The following is a 22,275-nucleotide window of genomic DNA, read 5'->3' on the forward strand; positions in this document are numbered from 1 at the left end:
GCGCGGGGCCAGGCACCGCGGCCTCTGCACTGCAGGGCCGCAACCTCCTCCCCAGGCCAGCGCAGGGGCCATGGGCCGTTTTGCCCCGAAATCCCCTCTGCACTTGCACACTGCCAGCTCGCCGGCCTCGGTCCCGGAGAGGAAACACTTGAACCCCCTCAGCGCCCCGAGGCCGCCACCCCGCGCCCCGAAAGCCCAGAACGGCCCCTTCCCGCCCGCCTCAGCCACCCTACACCCGCCTTCCAGCCCTGGGGGCGACCCCGGGATGCCAACACTGGGATCAGGACCCCCAGGACCTGCCCTGGGAAGGTACCCCGGGGTATGAGGGCCTGGGAAAGGCGATGTGGCCTCACCTCTGGCTGGGGACCCTCCCGGCCAGCCACCATGGGGTCAGCACCGAAGCCCCCCTCCCCGGCCCCACACCGTCCACCCCAAAACTCGGAGAGCTGGGCTGGCATTTCAGGACACGGCTTCAATCCCACATCCCACCCAGGAGCATCTCCCTCTCCCAGCACGGTGTGCGCACCGCCGGCCCCACAGAAACCACCTTGTGCCTGCCCAGCACATGCACCACAATGTCACTTTTATTGAGTCGAGGTCCCTCCGCTTTCTGCATGTAGAAAATACATTTAAAAAGGCCGGTGTTTGTAAACAGTTGGGAGTGGTAAGGCAAACAGAGAAACAACCACAGCACCTCCGTACCCCCCTGCTCTCAACCCCCCCGGGGGTATCAAGGGAGCCAAGCAGCTCCCTAGGTGACAACCAAAGACACGGGACACCATGTCTGCCTCCGCTTTGGCCGTGGGACCTCACCTTCAGGAAAGCCAGAGCCACAAAAGCTACCGGGTACCAAACCCCTCTCCGTCTTGATGGGGGACAGGCACTGAAGGGCATCTCAGCGTTGGCATCTGCTGAGCCTTGAGCATCTCAGTCCCTGCTGGGCTCCACAGGAAGTGGCTCTGTGCTCCCTGGATCCAGGAGGAGTGGTCTGCAGGGCTGGGTGGTGTCAGGGTGGGCACCCTCTTCTTTATGCCAAGGGGTCCTCCAAGCCCCAGTGCCGGCTCTCAGGCAGGAGCCGGGCAAAGGGGCTCAGGAGGCAGCCAGTGCCATACGAATGGGGGGTCTGCTAGAGCCTGGTTTTGCCAAAAGTTGAGGGCACAGAGGTTGGAGGTACCTTGGGGGAGGCAGGAGGGACACGTGCCTTCACAGGGTCCCTCAAACATTCACACTGTGCTTGAGGCTTCTTCCTCCTCCTCCACCTGGGTCTCCCTGTCTTGTCCTGAGGAGCAGCAGGGAGGTCCACATTTACACGCAGCAAGCGTTGGTAGGGAAAGACCAAATGTTTCCACGTGGGGAAGCGCCCATGTGCTGTCCTCCCACCCACCGCCACTGGTCGCAGAGGGAGAGAGCCACAGTGAGAAGTACAGAAGCATGCCATGCATGGTTCACCTTCCCACCACGACAGCCTGGGCTGCTTCCAGAAGATGCAGGAGCAAAGCCAGGTGCTGCAGAAAGCTGGCCTGGACCCTCATCACAGAAGCAGCAATAGATACACATGAATTCCTCCCTCCCCCAGGGTTTTAGAAGCCAAACAAGGAAACTCAAAGACTGAACCAGAGCAGTTTGCTTTTGAGGTTTAACTCTCCCTACTGAATCTGCAGCTGGGGGAACTGCTCAACCCAGCAAAAGCAGAAATGAAACTATCATCCAGATAGGCAACGGAAGGACAGCCCAGAGCAACACCAGCCACAAAGAGTGTAAATGACCAAGGGAACAATATAGAACGGATTAATACTGACTGCTTTATCCCCAAAGTATCCCTTAAAACCCACACTTGGCCCAGTCCCAAGGGCACCAGTCCCTGGACACCTCCTGGAAGAACAGGATTGGAAATTTGGATAAGAGCTTTGCTCTAGCATTGTGTCTCCAGTAGGTTGATGCAGCCACAGCACCTTCTCTAGCGAGTGAGCAACCCCTGGCAGGGGAAACATTGCACCCATGTGTCCCTACCCCGGGCTCATCCTGATCCTCCAAAAAAAAAATCAGGCTGAAGGCGATGGTCCCGCTTTGTAACAGAAAGCGCAGCCCAGGCAGAGGGAGATGTAAGAGTAAGGGCAGGAGACCAGCGAGACAAGCCACAGGAGAGCAGAGTTTAAACCAAACCAAACACTGACACAGAAGAGGACTATGGGGATGTCGCCCTGTCTGATAAACATGATTACTAGTTCCCTTTATGCAAGACACGCTGTCTCCCTCCAACGTTGGGAGAAGAAGGAGTTTAAGCTGTGGAGAGTAGCTCCACCAGCACAGGGGTACACGGGTGAGAGCAGCATGCCTTCACAAACCCCAGCCGTGACCCCTTAGTGATGTCTAAGGTAGTGATGTCTACCACAGAGGGGCAGAAAGGGCTTGACCTGGACTACAGGTCCCCCTGTAGTGATGCTCTGGCTTCACCAGGGAGTCAGGGTTGAGAGGACAAGCCTGACTGCCTGGTGCGTTAAGACAACAAGATACAAACCACCGCAGGGCTCTTTCAGCCAAGCCCCAGATTACAACGCTCCTCTTGGATCTTCCCAACACGCCAACATGTTTTCTCCCCACTTCCCTTTGGTCCTAGGGGAAATCTGCGTCCCCACAGCAGCAGCGCGGTCCAGCCTGAAGGAGGAGTCAGGCTGTGAGATCCACGAAAATGGCATTGGCAGTGGTCTGTCCAAAGATGAAGGCTCCGAGGGTGACCATGAACACCCCGTAGCTGACCTGGGCCCACCAGCTGTAGATAAAGGAGGACAGGGCATGTTTAGAGGAGACCTTCATACCAACATCTGCAGGGGAAGCGGGGAGAGGGGAAGTGTGTTTTGGTTACCTGATTGCCCTGGTTTCTTGGATCTCGGAGAGCTTGGCTTGAATCAGGCAGAGCCCTAAAAGGGATAGGAGGCAAATTAAACCCAGAGAAGGACTGAGCAGACACCCCACAAGCCATGGAGCTGCACTTCCCATTACGGAGCAGAGTTCAGTCAAAATAGTTGGGCTCCTGACCAACCTCATGCCTCACTTCCATCCTTCTCTAAAGACCTCCTGGTTCCTGCATCTCCATACTGCTCCCTCCCTCTTCGAGACACAAGGCTAAGAGAACTCCGCTGGCCCCTGAGCATCCCGGGATGCCCTACCTGGGAAGACGAAGATGAAGCAGGCGGCCAAGCCCCCGATGACAGAGATGACTTTGCCAATGTCAGGGATGAAGAGAGCCAGGAGGAGGGTCAGGAGGAACCAGCTGATGGTCTGAAGCAGGCGCCTCCTCCGCTCCCGAACCACGTCCTCCTCCACTGTCACCCCAGTGTAGCGGAGCCAGAGACCCTCCAAGACAGCCCTGAGGGCAAAGACCAGGGCAGGGGTGTTTCCCCACACTGCCCCTCCTGCCCACACCAGCCCCTGCCTCCTCCCAGTGCTCACCGGCCGCAGAAGTGTAGGATGGGGTAGGACGTCAGCACACAGAGGATGATGAAGGCCCGGGCGAGGGCAACGGGGATGTCGTTGGAGGGATAGGACAGCAAGACGTCCTGCTCCACGCTGGCTCCAAAGGTCAGGAAGCCGCAGACGCCTGCCAGGAAGGGAGCAGTCAGAGGGGGATGGGGACAAGCATCCTGCACGTGTCTTTGAGGGACTAGACTTGGATGGATATGGGACAGGACACATTGCAGGGGGCGTTAGATGGACTCCCCTCTCTTCCTGCTCTGTCCCACTGCTGACCAGAGAGTCCCTGCCCTCCAGAAGCTCACAGCCCCTCCAAGGACCATGCCACACTCACACGGCATCCCCTCGCTCACCAGTGCCTGTGTAGACGAAGAGAGCGATCACCATGGCCACTGTCACTACTGCCCCCCAGGTCTTCACCTCTGGCTGCTTCATGCTGTTAAAGACGGGCACGCTGCTCACGTGGCACTGCCGGGGACACGGAGAGAGAGTGGGGACACGCGATGGGCTGAGCCTGAGCGCAGGGGGAGCCGTGTGGGATCCCACGCGTGATATCCCCAGGTTTGTTGTGATATCGTGATCCCCCCAGGTTTGTTGGTGGAGAAGAAAAGGGGGGGACAGGCTACCCTGACCTTCCCAGCTGGGGTAAAATTGATCCATCTCCATCCAGGGGCAGTGAGATGTTAAACTGGCTTCAGCCCCCTCGCAAAGCGTGTGGTGAGCACATGAGGAGGGTTTTGGCCGATCGCCCAGGGGAGCATCCCCAGACCATGTTGGTCCCCCACACAGGCAGCTGCAGGGTGAGAAGGGGAGTGCTGGGCTCGTGGCCTTACCTGGAACCCAAAGCAGATGGTGGGCATGGCATTAAAGACGGCTGTCCAGGTGGAGGGGCTGGCAGGAGAGAAACACCCACTGGTCAGACCAGGGCCCCCCACCCAGTGCCCCGGGGGAGGATGAGCTGGGGGTGCTCAGTGATGGGCTCGCTCCTCTGCTGTTACTGTGTCCCCCCACCCAGGATGATGCCTTTGCACAGGGCGAGGTTTTCCTGGGACCTGGCACTCCCTGAAGACCAGGGCCTTTCACTGAGACAGAACCAGCCAAAATTGAGGACTTACAAAAATAAAAGTATCAGTAAAAAAAAAAGAATCTACTTGGGCAGTGCCGAAAACTGGTCGAAACTTTGCTCTGCCCTAAAATTCCCACTGCCCGCACTGGGTCCATAAATGTCCCCAAACCGTGAGGGAGGGGACAAGCCACAGGGGCTGTGCTGGCCAAGGAAATAACCAAAATCATCCTAAAATAGACACAGCCCTGGTTGCTGGGTGAGCACAAGCACTGCATGAGGAACTCTGAGCCTGGCTGTGTTGGAGCTAAAAGTCAATCAGCCCTCCTCAAAACCTGCAATGGAGCCGTGGGGACCTCCAAGAGGTGTTTTTCCTCTCCTTCACCACCTGCTCCTCTGAAATATGCAGAGATGCAGCCACTTGGGAGCTTCTGGCAGCAACGTGCAGCATCCCTAGGCCCAGGGATGTGGCTCGTGAAGGATTTGTCCCCACCCTTTGCAGCCCTCGTTCCCACACCACTGCCTGGCTCTGCAGTGCTGCCATGGCCACTATCAGCATCAGGTCTCTTGCACTCACCTGGTCGGGATCTCCACAGGCATGAGCTCCTTGTCGGGCCAGATGTACTTGATGATAATGACTGCTGTGACGTACCACGTGCCAATCACACTTAGGGAGCTGCAAGAGGGAACAGCAGACCATCAGTGTGCTGCCTCCCCGCTCTGCGGAGGGTCTCCTTCCAGCCTCTCCAACCCCATCTTCCTCCCTGTGCAGCCCAGGCCATCCCAATCCTTCCCATCAGGACCACCCCTGCTCTCCCTTCTCATAGGAATATGCAGGCACTGTCACCCACTGTCCCCAGAGCAGATGTCAAGGCAATCCCGCTGTGCTCGGGGGCTGTCTCGTGCTGCTGTGAGTGGCAGACCTGCCAGCAAGGGGATGAGCTGGGTTTTGGGCAGGAGAGAGGCATGTTAAAGTGACACTCCTTGATAGCCCTCGACCAGCTCCAGCAGCCAGGTTACATCAAGATGCTTGGCAGGCCGGAACCACCCGGCCCAGGGACCCTTACTGGCTCTCCTTTCTGCTGATGGCCAACTCCAAAGACAGGGGACAACGCAGCTGAAAGCAGCTCTCCCTGCTTCCTCCAGTGAGCAGAAGGGAGGGGGACAAGCCCCGGAGTATGACACTGTGGGCACCTGGTGCTCAGCAGCTCCTCTGCTTCCCAGACAGGGAAACTGAGGCATGGGAAGGCGGAGGAGGAGATGTCCAACCCCTCAGGGGAGAGCAGGCAGATACGGTGTTAGAACCACAGCACTTCCACTCCCCATCCCCTGGGACCATGCTTAGGTGGGTGCTGGCTGGCCCACACTGGTTCCCAGCCCCAGAGGACTCTCCCCACCCACCTGGCATATTTTTGGAAGCCGATCTCCTTGGGGATGGAGAGGGGCAGGATGAGGAGGAAGGCGGTGATGCTGATGGTGAACTTGCGGTCCGTGTACCAGCGGCTGCTCCCAGTTTCCTCGGGCTCCGTCACCAGAGCAGCAATGACTGTGGAGGCAAGTGGGGCAGTCAGGTTGTCCCCTTCCAGACAAAGAGACAGCAACTGCTTATTTTTTCCCCCAGGGGACACACTTACTTTTGTCCTCCTGGTCTCCGATGATGATGAGGAAAGCGATGCAGGTGCCAAAGGTGTAGACGGCGATGGCCACCTCACACAGCACGCCAGGCACCTTCCCACAGACGGCCCACACAACCTCCTGGTAGGTCCGCTCATTGCTGGCCTGCGAGCAGTACGCCAGGATGACCAAGCCTCCGATGATGAAGATCAGCATGCACTGGGGTGGGGAAAGAGGCAGGGAGGGGACACTGAGGCAACAGCATGACGAGGTCCCCAAAGCCACCTCAGGCAGCCACCCTTGTACACACAGAGCATCTCTGAGGTCCCTCACCCAACAGAGCCTCCTCCCAGGACCATGTCCTCCCTGAGCCCTTTCTGGGGCTCCACACATCCCTGCCATGTCCCCTCCCAGGGTGGGATAAGGGACTGTCCCTTCCCCACCCTCTCACCATCTGCAGCACGATGCCCGCAGCCACACCGCCAGCCATGCTGAAGGCAGCGGGGAAGTTGAGCAGCCCAGCCCCGAGGGCAGCGTTGACCACGATGAAGACGGCTCCCAGAGCTGACGTGGCCCCCAGACTATTTCCTTGGCTCTCTCCGCACTTCGGCACTGTCTCCACACTGGGGCTCTGCAGGAGCCTGGCCCGTTCCCCAGCATTGGCGCTCCACTCCCAATCCTTGTAGTCGCTGTTGATGCTCCCAGTGCCCTGAGCCATCATCCCTCCTAGGGTGGCATATGCCACTGTCCACGTCCCACTAGCGCTCCCGCACCAGGCTCAGCCAGCCGCCTCGAGGAGGGTCCTCTGCCAGCACTGGCTCCATCAGGCAGGGAGGGCAGCGAACAGGCAGACTGGGACCACGGCAGCGTGTGGGTCAGGCATTTCACTGCTCCTAGAAGGGGATGAAGAAGAACACTGTAAGTGTTAAGGTATGTTAACAAGGGACAACCTGGGCATCAGACAGGGGCACAGAGGAAATTAGTTCCCTGGGTCTCAGCTTGGGGGTCGCAGCATGCAGCTGTCCTCACACCAGCAGAGATACGGCAGGATAACTCACCTCTCGTCCCCCAAATCCAGGGCGAGGACACTGCTGCCCTCGGACAGGGGACTGAGCCCCAGCCACGGGGCTGGGGAGCCGCAGCTTCACGGCAGGACTTGCCTTTCTGCGGGCACGAGACCCAGCGTCACGGCTCACTTCCTGATTTCCAACCCCAATTCCTGCAAGCTCTGCAAGAGCCACCGTGCACGTGCTCCTGGGTAAAGGTCAAGGCTGGGCTCAACAGGAACGACCCACACACGCACCAGGAACACCGTGTCACCAGGACCAGCAGGACCAGCCACTCCCAATGCACCCCCAGGGTGACCAACAGCACAAGATGTCTCAGAGCGTTTTGGACCTGAAGACCTGGTGTTTCCAGCACCACAGCCCTCGGGGGTTGGACAGCCCAGATCTCATCCCAGTGCCTCGCTGAGCTAAAGGAGATCAACCCTCACAACCTGGCAGGGCTTCGCAGGGACCTCCACAGCCAAGGGAAATCTCTTTTCAAGGGAAGTCTCTTTTTTTCCTAGACGACATCTCCAGGGACTCTTCCTGACCAGCCCACCCTTTGGTTCTAGGCTATTTAAACCTCACACTCGTGCTACAAATCCTCTTCAAAGGTTTCTGGGGAAGGGAAAAACCCCACAGGTCTGTGCAGGGGAAGAAGAAAGGCAACCCTCTCCCCCGGGGGTAGGAGGGAGAGGGGACAGGTCCCAGATCCCCACGCTGGTGGATCTGCTGGCATGCCTGGGTCCGCTTTGGCTGAAGCCCCCGCCCGGACGAGGAAGGGGTGGATGCTTCTCCCACGGCTGGAGGAGGATGCTGCAGGGTGGGTGGCCGGCTGTCCTTTCACTCCAGGCAAAGCCACCATGCCGGTGACAACCAGAGACCCTGAAAGCAGGCGCTTCTCCGGCAGTGACTCGACAGACCCACGGACCCGCGTGGGCCCCGGCGGCGCCCCACGCCCGCCCCACTCCAGGGCAAGCAAGGCCCGGAGCTGGTGGCGGTGACCCCGCGTTTGCAGGGGAAGCCCTCGGGGATGCGACGCGGCCCCAGCGGGTCGTTGGGCGCCCCGCGCCCCCCCGGTACCCCCGCGCCCCGGCCCCACTCACCGGGCGGTGGGAGCCCGCTCCGCTCCGGCCCCGACCCCGACCGGGCTCAGCGGCGGCGCAGCGCCGGCACCGCCCTTCCCGCTGCACGCCGGGGGTTGTAGTCCGCCCCCGGCCCGCCCCGCCGCCCCTGCCCGCCCAGGGCGCCCGCATCTCGGCCGGGAAGCGATGCCCATGCCCGGGGACCAGCGGCGAGGGGCTCCCCCTTCGGGAAGCCCATCCCTGCCCATCCCCAGCGCTCTGCAGCTGAAACCCGGAGGGACCCGCAGGCAAGGATAGGGAGAGAAGGCAGGGCTGTGCTCCAGCTCTACTTTTATTGTAACAGAGAACGGGCAGCAGAAAGGCCTAACGCGAGGTAAAAGGGCTCTCTGCAACCAGGAGAGGCAGGAGGAGGCAGCTCCAGGGCCACGCAGAACCGGGGACCACAGCACAAGAGCCCACAGTGCCACGGGGCAGCACCCGGCGGCGGCAGCAGCACGGAAAGCGAGTTATTGCACAAATCGGAGCAAGCAACAGCTGCGGGCACCGGGCCACGTAAACAATCGTCGCCGTTCAAGTGCAAACCGTCTGTCAGGGAGCAGCGGGAGGCTCCAGCCCTCCTCGGCCTGCGCAAGCACCTCCTCCTCTGCCGGCAAGCGCGGTGACAGCGTACAACCAGACAGGCGACACCTACGTTCAGCCCCGTAGGTTTCAAGCGGCTTCAATTTCAGCTCCCTGACACCGACTCCCACCTGGGGCAGCCTCAGCCCACACCCCCCGGTGCTCTTGGGGCACACGGGTGGGAACTGCCCTCGCTCTACCTGGGATTCTCAGGAGATTAGGGTTTCACTGGCCATACAAGGACCCCTGTGCTGGCGCATACCCGACAAGGAATATTTGGTGTATGGAAGGGACGAGATTCAGCTGTGCGATGACAGGAGGAAGACCCCAGCTTGACACAGCTGTGCGCCAGTTTATTTGGATTAAAAATCAGAGTCCAGGGAGTCACAGAGTCTCAGGGATACTCAGTTTAAAAGGACAGGATGTTTTTTTGAGTCATCAGCTCCCAGACTTCCCTCAGGCTCTTTCCCTCCCATTTTCTGGTGTTGCCAGAAATTCGGCTAAACAGAGCAGATGAGAGGGACACCCTGCACCGCCACATGAGGGTGGACATGGCAGGGCCCACCTCTTGGCTCGTGGCTTTGGGACACACACACAGACTCTGCTTTGCAGGGAGGGCTGCTGGGGTTGGTACAGGAACGGGGAGAGGCAGAGACCAACAGAGAGCAGTTTTCAGAGGTTCTTATTGGAGAGGTGAGAAATTGTTTCACCGCAGGGCATGGGAGTGAAGTCAGGAGAACCAGGCAGGCTTAGAGAAGGGACACAGGTCTGCCCCACAACCTGCACCACTGTGAATTACACCTGAAAAGAGATTCCCAGATGGAAAGAGCAAAGCCAACGACGGAGCAGATTTTAGTAGTGAGAAGTCCTCAGAGCTGGTTGTCAAGAGGGCAGCTTTGGCACTGCCCAGCCCTGGGCTAGGAGGATGAAGGAGGCTGGAGCCTGCTGGCTGCAGGGGCCAGCTGAGGAGGTGGCAGGGGTGCACCTGAGCAGCCCTCCCACTCAGCCCACCCAGCTCCCTGCCCACTGCCGCTTAGGTCAGCGGCCAACAGCCTCACAAAGCCTTCTCATGGAGAGACGAGCGTGGGGAAGCCTTCCGTGCCTACGCTGGTATGATGGCAGCGCTAAGCATTTGCTTCCTCCAGTGCAGATGGGTGCTGGGGCTGATGGACAAAGGATGGACAACAGGGGAGAACAGCTGTGATGAGCAGGAGCCAGCAATGTCCCTGCTCCACAATGCAGGGTAGTTTTGACTAGGCTTCTACAACAACTCATCTACAAGATACATTCAGCAGCGGCGTCAAGTGCTGTGGTTGGAAGTATTCTGCTTGTTTCCTTTCCCTCCCCATCTTCAACCGGTGGGGAAGGGAAGGCCACCAGCTCCAGGGCACACCTTTGTCTTTACTTTGTGACTTGATGGATGGCATGAGCCAGGTAACCTACATTGCCCGACGTAACTCCTGCCACAGAGATTCGTCCGTCCTTTGTCATATAGATGGAGAACTCCTTGATCAGCCGCTCCACCTGGGGTGAAAGAGCAGAGTTCAAACTGCAGGCCAACCTCTACTCTTTCAGCAGAGTGCAAATTTACCAGCTTGCCAGAACTGAAAGCAAATTGGGAGCCAGCAGACACAGCATCCCACTACCTGCAGATGTTCATCCAGGAGAGTCACCTCACTTGAGCTGACCTTTCAGGTCACCTCAGAGCAGCACCAAGTGACTGCTTCCTTTGACACATAAGCACGCTACGTCTGCTTTCAACCTCCACAAGCACAGCAGGGAGCAAAGCAAGACAGGTCGCCACGATGCTCATGCTGCAGGCTTGGAGGATGTTCCTCCTGGAGGAAAAACTGCACACGAGGGCTCATTTTGGCACCTGCAGTCAAGATCTTACTGACAGGGACCACAAACAACACCTTGAGACCACAGGAACTGTGTTTACCTGCTCAGGCTTCAGCCCCGTGAAGCAGAACATGCCGATCTGGTCAGTGATGTGCTGCCAGTTGTGGGAGGATCCCTCTTTCTTGAGGTTGGACACCAGCTGAGTCCGCATGCTGATGATCCGGTCAGCCATGCCCTTCACCTCTACAAGCCTGAGAAGCCAACCCAGGAACTGCTCAGAGCAGGGCTGGGATGCACCAACACTGCTCCCCCCCCAAATACTGGGAATCAACCCTCTCCGCCTGGAAGGGCCTCATACCCCCAAAACATGGGGGATGCAGATGAGCAAAGACCAGAGAGCATGAACCTGCAGCTCCAGCTGGGGAGCTGCTTCTTTCTCCTGATACCTGAAGGTGACTGCTATTTATTTATTCCATAGCTGTTGGACACTACTACCACAGTATTGGCATCTCTCACTTCTGAAAGCCATGGGTGAGTCAGAGGCCTCATGCCAGCACTGCCCAAATCCAGATAAAATAATATCTGCAGATAAATGAAGAGTGCAGGGGTACTTCCCAGTGCAGGCAGACATCCCTGCTCCAAGGCAGCACAGCTAGGAGACGTCTCTGCTGGGCCCTGGATCAGGCACAAGCGTCAGTCTGCCAAAGGAACACAGCTCCCAGCGAGGCCACAACACACAGCCAGCCTTTGTTCCGCCAGGCCAGCTGCCAGCAGAGACTCAACACTGAGGGGCTAGGAGACCAGCACAGGCTGACGCCAGGAAGCAGGTTTAGGGTGTGAGGGTTACATTCCTGGGTCTATTTATGCTTCCACTTCCCCCGTGTAAGACATACTACATGGCTACTACATGGCTACAAAGCCTCAGTCAGTCTTTTCCACTCCTTGGACAGGCAACTCCTGCAGCCCTCAATCCTAGGGGAGCTTTATCTCCTCCTTTACAGTGTATTCTGCCTTGGTAACACAAGGGAAACCTGTTTGTGTCAGGCTGGTCCGATACCAGCTGATGCCAGGGCATGAGCAGGGATTTCTCCACAGGAAAGGGATGGCATGTGGTTCTGACTGTACCCCTGAAGCTATGAGCTGCTCATGACAGCAGGAGGCAGTAAGCACAGCACAGGGCTGCCACAGAGAGACCTCACATGTCATGAGCTGTCATGAGCATTAGGGGTTCCCTCTTACCACTCCTTCCGAAGGTCAGGGCTGTTCAGGATGATAGAGGCAATGCGGGCTCCGTTCAGGGGTGGGTTGGAGTACATGGGACGGATGAGGATCTTCAGCTGTGATTCAACCCTCTTGGATTCCTCTGCGTCACTGCAGATCACTGTGAAGGCACCTGCACGCTCTCCTGAAAGAGGAGTGATCAGGTCACAGCCTCTGCCCTCGGATACCCAGGGCCGGGCCAGGACTTATCGAAATGCCACATAGCTTTAGCAGAGCCCTGTTCTCTAGAAGGGTCTCCACCAGCTCCCAGCGGGTTATCTCCTGCACCCCGATCAGTACTGCAGGATGAAAACAGGCAGCAGAAAGACACTGTCTGCTAAACCCCGGAGGCAGCAGGGTCCCTCCAGCAGCCTGGATGAAACAGTCTCCACACCACCTGCCCTACTCACCGTACAGCCCCATGTTCTTGGCGTAGGACTGTGACAAGATGACGTTGATGCCCTGCTCGATGAAATACCGCACAGCCCAGGCATCCCGGTTGATGTCCCCACTGGCAAAGCCCTGGTAGGCCATGTCAAAGTACACAAGGAGGTTCCGTTTCTGCCAGCAAATAAGGGAAAGTGTGTCACAGGAGCTGAACACCCCTCCAGGGAGCAGGGCAGAAGGCTGAAAAGAGCCATGCAGGCAGCAAGCTACTCAACTGCAGCTGTGCTCCCCAGAAGTAGAGCCATTCTCCTTTGTTTGCAACAGGGAAGGCAGCCCCAAAAACACAGCCACCCACCACACATCAAAACAGCAGGTCAAGACCCTCACAGTGCATTTATGGGATGTGTAGTCTGGCCCAGAAGGCAGAAGTGGATTCAGCAGTAATAAATTATTTCATTTCAGTGTCTCCTGTATTATCAGTTTCCAAGAAAACCACCTGGGAACCCTCTGGGCAGGTGCCAGCCCTGCCAATGCCTCCAGGCAGATAACCCAGCTGCACTGCCCCTCGGTCAGGAGACCCATAGCCATCTGTAGGCCCCAGAGGCCACTTTGGTATCTATCAATTCTCAGAACACTACTAAGGCCAGGCATCCCCAAGCCAAATTTCACTGGCTACAGCTTGGGGGAGTGGCAGAGAGGAAGAAGAGAAGGATGAAGCTGCCCCATCTGTTTCCAGATGAAACTTGCAAGGAGACACCAGGCATGTGAAAGATCTTCCAGCATTTTTAATACACCAGCACTGGGAGATCCTCTCCAGCTACCACAGCTCACTCTTTCAACCCTGCTGCTCTCCTTTCAGGTCTCCCTACCCCAGCTCGCTGGGAAAGTGCCAGCAGAAAGTCTGATGGTCAGAAGCTTTATGGGTGCACTTGTCTGGCTCCTGTCTTCAGTACAGGAAGATGACACCCATCCTGGCTTCATGGAAGAGAGTAACCTTTAGCACAGTGAAGACCAGATACCACTCATGAAAGCCCAGAGATGTGGTTTTCCCAGAAACAGCACAGTACCCCTGGGACACTCTACCACTCACCTTCACAATAGCTGCCAACTCCTTCCATTGCTCCTGCCGGGGATCCACCCCGGTGGGGTTGTGAGCACAAGCATGCAAGAGGATGATGCTCTTCTCTGGAATTTTCTAAGGAAGATGTTACAGAGAATGAATTATTAATGACATCTGAGCACTCTCCTCAGCAGCTGAGATGGGACTCTTGCCCTAGACAGCTTAGACAAGTTCTGCAAGGCTTCTAGCCCTCATTTAGTGCCTTCAGGCATCACATTAAAAAATGATCAGAGGGATGGAACACCTCTCCTATGAAGACAAGGTGAGAGAGTTGGGGTTGTTCAGCCTGGGGAAGAAAAGGCTCCAGGGAGACCTTATTGTGGCCTTTCAGTACTTAAAGGGGGCTTATAAGAAAGACAGGGACAAACTTTTTAGTAGGGCCTCTTGCAATAGGACAAGGGGCAATGGCTTTGAACTAAAAGAGGGTAGATTCAGACTAGATATAAGGAAGAAATTTTTTACAGAGTGTGGTGAAACACTGGCACAGGTTGCCCAGAGAGGTGGTAGATGCCCCATCCCTGGAAACATTCAAGGTCAGGTTGGACGGGGCTCTGAGCAACCTGATCTAGGTGAAGATGTCCCTGCTCATTGCAGGGGGCTTGGACTAGATGACCTTTCAGGGTCCCTTCCAACCCAAACTATTCTATGATATTTAGGCTAAAGCAAGATGATCGCCTATCTCCCCATATCACCTCCCTGCTTCCAGGCATGAAAGGCAACTCACAGAAATGTCATCCATGGCTCCAGAGAAGTCAAGGCTGCATGTCTTGGGGTCATAGTAGCGGTAAGCCTGAAGTTGCAGGCCAGCATCACGGAAAATGGGTGTGTGATTGCCCCAGGACGGTTTGGGTAGGTACACATCACGGCTAGACTTGAAGAACCGTTGCTGATCAAGAGAAAGACAGAGTGTTCAAACAGGTTGAACAGATTCAAGCAGTTAGAAAACCCCAAAGATTCAGCTCTGGTCAGAAGATGTCCTTTCCTTCCCCCACCAGCCAGGGACTCACCAAAAAATTGGCTCCAATTCGCAGAGATCCAGTCCCAGAAATACCCTGCACAGTGACATACTGCAAGGGAAGACACAAATACATGAGTCTGAGCAGCCACGGTATGATACAGGGAAAGCCCAGTCACTACGTCAGCACTGGCAGAAGCACACCTCTGTGACAGCTCTAACAGGGACATGGGGCTGGAGGAAAGCACGTGGGTCAGCAACTCCAGTTGCAGGACAGGGAGTTGGGACCCTTAGCAAGGTCAAATCCCCTCCTCAGGAAGGGCTATTTCATGCTAGCCTTCAGAGGAAGCAGTTATCCTTGGGTCTGGCCAGCTTGCAACTCAAGAGGCATGAGTACCTGCCAGTCCTTCCACTTTTGCTGGGCACCCATGTACCAATCGTGCTTGAGACAGCACTGCCCAATTCCTGCTTCCCAGCTTGCTCCTTACCCGGCCGCTCTTGAAAGCCTCACTGTTTTCGCCCAGAGCCAGTTCTGCAGATGCCCGGGTGAAATCTGCTAGCCCCCCGATGGGCAAGTACTCCTTGTCCATCTTCTTGGATGCTATCATGGCCTCCGCCTGGGAAGGAGAACACACATTCAGCAAGGAAAGCATCACCATGGAGAGGATGGTGGACAGCTCAAGGTCACTTCTCTTCACATTCACTTGCTCAAGAGGGGCAAAGGTTGGTTTACAGAAGTTTCCCTTCAGAGATCAAGGCTCATTCAAAGGTAGGGCAGCAGTAAGCTTTTCAGGTGACACACCGCTTTTACTGTGGGGCAAGGTGCCCAAGGGCCACCAGAGCCCTCAGTGGGTATAGCAGAGCCAGGAAACCCGGTGCCGGAGGAGAGCACCACTTCCAGCCCGTTACAAGTCAACGCTGCTGCACAAGGACACACATTTCTTTGCCCAACCAGGAATTGTCAGGCAGGAAGGCAAGACTTGGCTGTTACTGAAAGGCAGAGAGCGTCTCTACATAGGGAGACATCCCAAAACCAGGTAGGGTAGCAAGCTCTTTGTAGGGCCTTATTATGCTGGGAGTGTTAACTGGGAGTTATGCTGTGTTAACTAGTTATGCCGTTATGGAGTGTTAACTAGTTCATTTAGGAGTAGGTTAGAAAATAATAATGCAGAAACCCCAGCCAATTTGGAAAAGCAGCCTGTTTGAAAGCTAGCTCACCCAACCCTTAAACATGGCTCCCCCCAGCTTTCCTAATCTCTACTTCTTTCAAGCAGATCCTGCATCAGAAACCAGTCCAAGTCCTTACATAACACAGGATCAGAAAGTGGCAGCAAGAACAGCAGACAAGGAGCCACGCTCAGGAAAAATGCAGTGACAGAGATATCTGGAGCTCTCTAGGAACCCTATCTGTGCTCCCAAAGCAGTGGGACAGACCCTAGCAGCATTCATATACCACTAGGAAACTGTTCCTGTGACACCACCCAGGCTCTTCGGTTGTGACCCAGCTGCAATATGTGCTAACACAGGGAGAGTGAGGGCAAGGGATGGCTTTAAACCCCACACTGATGAGAAACATGGACAATGCATCCTCCCTATGCCAAGGAGACCAGCCAGTCAGTATGTGTGTCAGCTGCCAGCTGTTTAATGGCCTATTTCTACACTTACAGCCCTGAAACGCTCCGTAATCCCCTCAAGGGCAGTGCCCACATCCAGCTCCCTGGGCTGGAGTTTTAGACTGGCTTATGGAGAAACTGGTAACAAAGGCTCAGCAGAATTTCTAAGACTAATCCATTAAGGGGACAATGTCAGCTCTTTCCTCCCATGTGGGCTGGCCCAGGGAACATCAGCCTATTCAAGAAACACCTTGAAGTTCAGAGGACAGCTGGATTGGAGGGCTTGTGGAAGTCAACAATGAATTAGATTTACCCGGATGGGAAGAGGACACCTATTCCCTGTTTTATCCCCTACTACTTAACAACCGGCTCTGTTGTGTCTCAAAAGCATTAGTGTTGCTAAGGAAGACATCCAGGAACAGTGTTCTGCTCTGTTAGAGACAAAGCTTATTCTAAGGACCAACAGGCAAACCTTGCCTAGAGGCCTTCCCCCCTCCTGATCCCCCCCAGGGTGCCCGACACCTGGATCTGGCCCTACCTAGCAGCCTGCACCAGGCTCACCTTGCGAACACAGTTCAGGACGTATGGCTTCCCGTTGTCATCCCGGTATGCCCCCACACCCAGGTTCATCTTCTTGGAGTTGGTGTCGCGCTTGAAAGCTTCTGTCACCCCCAGGATGGGGTCGGGGGGACCCATCTCCACATGGGACCACCATGAGCTGAAAGGAAAAAAAGCAGCTAAGAATTAGGCTCGAGAACTGGGCAGGGACGTGCACCAACATGGTTACAGAGAAAACCCTAAGGGAAATCTTGTCTTTACACCACTAGAAAAGGTACAAGCAGTGCTAAGAGAATTATCCAGGGGAAAAAAAACCCAACTCCGTTATGCTCCATGATCTGGCATTGCATTTTACCTTGCAGAATGGGCAAAGAGCCTCAGTTCACTGTGAATGAAGGTAACTGACCCCCTCCAAGTCATTAATGCATAGAAATGGCCCTGCTTGCATTATGTGCTGACACCAGAAAGGCCCCAGGAAACAAGCCTTAAACTCTTATGCTCTGGCCAAGTGCCATCTCTTCACAGCCTACAGGTGGGATCGCGAAGGTTAGTCCCCTCCAGGGAACTTTGGCCAGACCCAGGCAACTGCATGAAGCACGAATACAGAGCCTCTTACAAACTCCTGGAAGGGCTCTTGTGCATGAAGACTAATCTGCTTTTCCCGCAACATTGGCTGACCTAATGAAGATATTTCCCTTCCCTGCCCTACAAACTCTGCCTCACTTGAAGAGGGATGTCGTAGCCAAATGCTGTTTTCCTGGAAATCGCACAGGACACTTTCTTCCCAGTGTGACAAGTGACAAGCTCCAATGTGAAGGTCCCTTCCGTTGCTATCAAGCACAAAACCTCCCTGTGTCAGGAGGAGCTTTGCCCACCACTCCCCAGCAGCTGCTCTACAAACCACCTGCCTCTGCCTTGCTGGCAGGACATCCTGAAGATGGAGAGGCTCTCTTAATGTCAAGGGCAGACCAGACCACGCTATAAAAAGAAACCAGTTATTCTCCCTTTGGCCACAGCCTTTGCCCAGTCCCATGTGCAGGCTTTGCAGGCTCGTAGACAGTGCAAGAGAAGAGGTGTGGTGGTTTTTAACCTGCCTGACAGAGGGCTGCAGCTGTAACAGCCTCCTCCTGAAGACAGGAGAACTAAAGAGGACTCCACGCAGCTCTGAGCATCATGACTCACAGCATCATGCAGGCATCTACCCAGACACGCCCGCCCGCCCTTCCCCGTCCCGAGCTTGGTGGGGGAAAAAGCATGTACCACAAGGTAGATTGGGTTTATCTCCTCTGGGGCAGGATTCACTGTTGATTGCTAAAGGCAAAACACACTGTGAGATAGCTCCCAATGCTAATGGTGCCACATATTAGCTTTACAAAGCTTTGCAGCCTGGGGAAGGCTGCCTCACACGAAGATAACAAGCTTTCCCAACACAGGAATGCTGTCCCGCGGCTGGGTTTTGCCCCATGCAATGCAGGCACCCTGGAGCCACCCCCAGGCCAGCCAGACCCCCTGCTGAGTGCTCGGTGTGGTGACAGATACAGCACATCTGAAGGCTGCAGGGCCAGGTGGGTTAAGGCAACTCTAACACTAGTGATCAGCAGAACTCACAAAATCATCTTCCCCCTCCACTCTGTCCCTGTTTTGGGTCCATTTAGACCCAGTTTACTCACTACATAAACATAATTTGCACCAGCATGTGGACGTAGATTGCATCTCATGGAGCCCCAAACATCATTTGCCCTCTTCAGACTTAACTGCTTGTCCCATCAGTACAGTATTTCCAAATAAAAAGCCTCCATTTCTCCTCTTGACAGGCTCTGTGGAAAAAAGGGCAGCAAACACGTACGAGGCAGAGACACCTTGGGTAGTTTAAAAATGGAAGATGTGCTTAGCATTTTCTAGACCACTAACAAGTGTTAATTACCTCTCCAGTTAAGTACAGGATCAACTTAGAAAGGAGGATGAGTCAGTCATGCCAGCAACACACCCTCCAGAGAGGGACACAGGCTGCAGCCAGCGGGGAGGATGCAACCTAGGGAGCCAACCTGAGCAGTACATGCCAAGGGGGCTGCTGGGGCAAAAGCCCACTGTAGGTTCAGGCAGCACGCAATGCTGCTTTGGAAAATGTCTCCCGACGCCTTCCTGGCAATGGAGGGGCAGGGGAAGAGAGAAACACACTGCACAGAAGTGTGTCCCTCTGCAGTTTACCTGGTCTAAGGTTATTTTGGTATCTAGGGCTGCAGAAGCCTGGCCATCTATTTTAAAGAGCTGCTGCTCTGGAAATGGTGATGGCACCTTCTTTCTGCTGGGCATTTCACCAAGCGGCTTTACAGTGTTTGGGGTATTTAGGTCCCAACCCTGCAAACACTTAAGCAGGTCACTGGGCTCTAATATACTACTGCTGCAATTAATGCTGATCCTGCAGGCATTTACCTAAGCTGCAGCACTCCGGAAAGTTAAGTACTTTCGTTCTGAGCCAGTCTTTCCATCGGCTTAAGGCAGCGAAGGGTAGGTTTAGGACTGATTTTCCCGTTCTCAGCCTGAACATTTTCGGGTGAAGGCCAAAGAATGACTCCTCTGCTGTTTCTAGGGAGGTGAGCTTGCAGGGAGACAGAAGAAAAAAGTCCAGGCTGAGTTGTCCAAACACATCAGGATACCCAAGAGATCACAGAGGCAAAGCTTTCTGGACAGGGGTTTGGGAAAAGAGATCTATTAGGAATCAGAGGCCACAAGTCCTAACACACCGCTACCCCTATGTTACCGAAACGTTGTCGTCTCCGCACTGTGTTATATTTTATTTTGAGCAATTAAAAGAGTATTGGTCTTGAATAAAGGTCAAAGTTATAAACTGCACATCTTCTCTGCCAGGCTGGAGGTATTTCAGTGTGGAAAACTCAAGGAAGGTAAGTTTAAGCTGGGGTTGAACTACCTGAGGGATACCTGATGTAAGCCAAAGAAAGCACGTTCTCCAGCTACAGGACTTGAACATAGGCAGCCTCACTTAGAGTTTAGATGCTGAGCAGACCAGATTCAAGTCATGTCCGTACTCTTCGGCCAGGCTGGTCTTCCAAGCCAGTTTAATGCAAGCACAGTGTGACAGATGGGACAGAGAGAAAGGGTAGGAAAATGCACCAGGAACTGCGTAAACCAGCAACACCCTTTAAAAATGGATGTAGAACTCATGGCCCAAGCTGCAGAGACCTAAGAGCATGTTCATGGACTCAAGCCAAGCCCAGAAAGCAAGTTTTCCTGTAGGTAAGCAAGCATTCACAAGTCCAGTGAAGGTTTCCATTGTGAAGAGGCCAATCCATGTTCCCTGAGGTACAGCCACGCCACGAAAGATACTGGATTTCAAAACCTCTGCCAAAGCCCCTACAGCAGTTCTGCAAGCTGGAGCAGAGCAGAGGGGCCAAAGGCGACACTGGCCGGATACCACAGCTAAAGCAAATATTTACACAGGAACAATGCCAACAGGCTGCTCCCACTACTACTGCAGTCCTTTCAAGCCTAAAAATTCATTACCCCAGTCAGCTGCGGTAAGCTTCCCACCAAGAAAAGCATTTAAAATAGCTGTCTGGTGATACATCAGCACAGCAGACTGAGTTATCACTTTAATTAGCATTTGTGTGTCAAGGGAGCCATTTTAACCATTTCGTGTCTCTTCACCTCTTGTCCTGATTTCAGCAAGACCATTCCCAGCACAGAGCAACTGTACCAGCCCTGAGCACCACATGAAGTTGCTGAAGATAAGGAAACAGAAAACTGCTAATCACTGCTTGGCACCCCCTATCGCGGGATAACAAGCCACTCTTTGGGCACGCTGCATGGGAACAACTGGGGACTGTGCACAAAGGCTCTTTACTTACAAAAGAGATGGTCTGCATCCCTTTTATGTGATCTAGATTCAATCTGGTACTTTACAGTTTGCTGTATAACAACAAACTGTAAAAACACTGAGAAAAACAAAGCTATTGCCAGCGAGCTTGCATATCTTTCACAAGCCCGCTACAGTCCAAGGGCAGAAAACACAAGTTCTAGATACCTGCTCCTCCGTACCTGCTGAGAAGAGCCAGAAGGTTGCCTCAGAAGAAGCAGGGGCTGGGAGCATTCATCTCACAAGGCAGCAAGGGGCCGTGCTGGACAGAACAGCGTTAATCAATATCTAATAGCTTTCTTTATCTACTGGAATGGGGAAACAAAAAACCCCACTGCTTTCCTGCACTGACAAGGGCTGGGAACTGTTCCTCAAAGCTTCCCAAGCCAGCATGGGCCAGGAGTCAAAGGACTCTGGAGAGCAGCAAGGCCTCGCCCAGATCCGGCTGCACACTCTGCTTCTCAACCACCTGGTCACAGTGGTGTTCCCAGCCAGCACCCTGTGTCTCTCAGGTCAGCTGTACTTTGTGGAGCTGTTCTGGGCTCTTCACAGGGCTCCAGCTGCATCCTGTATCCTTCTATCCATCCCCCTGCTGGCTCCAGAGACAGCAGAGTCCAGAGCTGCCAGTGCAGAACTGGTCCTGACAGAAACACCCTCGCTCCCATCCTTCTCACCCCAGGTTTTGCACACCTGAAGGCATGGCTCTAGCACAGGCAGCACTGCGCACTGCCAGGACTACCTCAGCCCCATTTAATGGTGCATGGGGTCGTCGTAGACCCCTTGCACGGTGCATGGGGTCCCTTTGGTCCCCTTACATGGTGCCTGCCAAGCAGCAGGACCCCAGCCCCGTTCCATAGTGCATGGGGTTCTCCTGGCCGCATTGCACAATGCACACCACCAGCAGCACCCCAGGCCCGTTTCACGGTGCACAGGGTCTCCCCGGCCCCGGTGCACACCACCAGCAGCACCCGGCCCCGCTGCACGGCGCACGTGCGCGCGCCACCCCGCCGCGTGCCCACGCGCCCTCCACGGCGGTTCCTCAAGGACAGTCTGGGGGCGCCGGGCCCGGCCGCAGCCTATCAGGGCGCGAGGAGGCGCCGCGCGCCCCTCGACTCGCCGCGTTCCCCAGCCAATCCGCGCGCCGTCCCCCCGGCAACCCCCTTCCCCACCGCGACGTCACCGGCGGCGCCTACAGGCTCCACGGAGGGACACGCTTCCTCCCCGCGAAGGGCCCGCTCCCCGCAACCCCCGAGCCCCCCCGCCTCGCCTCACAGGGGCGCTTGGCGGCGGGAAAGCCCCTCCGCCGGCACCGGAGGGCGGCCCCGGGGGCTGAGCCGCCCCTCAGCCCTCACCTGGCGCGGGCGGCGGCGGCGGCGAGGCGCGGGGCGGCGAGGAGCCGGCGGGTGTGCAGCAGAGCCATGGCGGCGACGGCGAGCGGGCTGGCGACCGGACACCGCACACCGTGGCCGCCGGCCACGCGCCCCGCCCCGCGCATGCGCCGCCCCGCACTGGACCGCGCCGACGACCGCCCCCTGGCGGTCGGGAGGTCTCTGGACCGCGCCGCCCGCCCGGTCCTGCGCTGTACTGGGCTGTACTGGGATATGCAGGGCTCGACTGGGACGCGGTGGGCCGCACTGGGCTGTACTGGGCCACCTTGTACCAGGCTGTACTGGGCCGTACTGGGACACAGAGGACTGTAGTGCACCACACTAGGCTGTACAGCGCTGTACTGGGCTGTGCTTAGCTGTATAGGACTGTACAGCACCATA

General features: G+C 55.8%; 2 protein-coding genes across 3 annotated transcripts; both read right to left on the reverse strand.

Moving 5' to 3' along the window:
- Positions 1 to 573: 573 nt before the first annotated feature.
- Positions 574 to 8,388, reverse strand: SLC38A7 (solute carrier family 38 member 7). Of its 2 annotated transcripts, XM_072872958.1 has the most exons (11): positions 8,301 to 8,388; positions 6,600 to 7,041; positions 6,169 to 6,367; positions 5,936 to 6,080; positions 5,112 to 5,210; positions 4,305 to 4,362; positions 3,825 to 3,939; positions 3,451 to 3,598; positions 3,168 to 3,367; positions 2,864 to 2,918; positions 2,527 to 2,770 (listed from the first exon to the last, which is right to left on the reverse strand). In XM_072872958.1, the coding sequence occupies exons 2-11, from the start codon at positions 6,867 to 6,869 to the stop codon at positions 2,668 to 2,670; spliced, it is 1,392 nt and encodes a 463-aa protein (XP_072729059.1). In that variant the 5' UTR covers positions 6,870 to 7,041; positions 8,301 to 8,388; the 3' UTR covers positions 2,527 to 2,667. The 2 variants fall into 2 exon arrangements, with proteins under 2 accessions (XP_072729060.1, XP_072729059.1); XM_072872959.1 differs by lacking the exon at positions 3,168 to 3,367 and having other exon boundaries at positions 574 to 2,770.
- Positions 8,389 to 10,202: 1,814 nt separating this feature from the next.
- Positions 10,203 to 21,998, reverse strand: GOT2 (glutamic-oxaloacetic transaminase 2). Its single transcript, XM_072872766.1, has 10 exons — positions 21,859 to 21,998; positions 16,636 to 16,792; positions 14,950 to 15,078; positions 14,514 to 14,573; positions 14,231 to 14,392; positions 13,477 to 13,581; positions 12,410 to 12,560; positions 11,979 to 12,144; positions 10,840 to 10,990; positions 10,203 to 10,421 (listed from the first exon to the last, which is right to left on the reverse strand). Exons 1-10 carry the CDS (start codon positions 21,924 to 21,926, stop codon positions 10,299 to 10,301), a joined length of 1,272 nt encoding a protein of 423 aa, XP_072728867.1. The 5' UTR covers positions 21,927 to 21,998; the 3' UTR covers positions 10,203 to 10,298.
- Between the last annotated feature and the right edge of the window lie 277 nt (positions 21,999 to 22,275).

Source organism: Ciconia boyciana, chromosome 9 (genome assembly GCF_034638445.1).
Source record: "Ciconia boyciana chromosome 9, ASM3463844v1, whole genome shotgun sequence".
NCBI classification, from domain to species: domain Eukaryota; kingdom Metazoa; phylum Chordata; class Aves; order Ciconiiformes; family Ciconiidae; genus Ciconia; species Ciconia boyciana.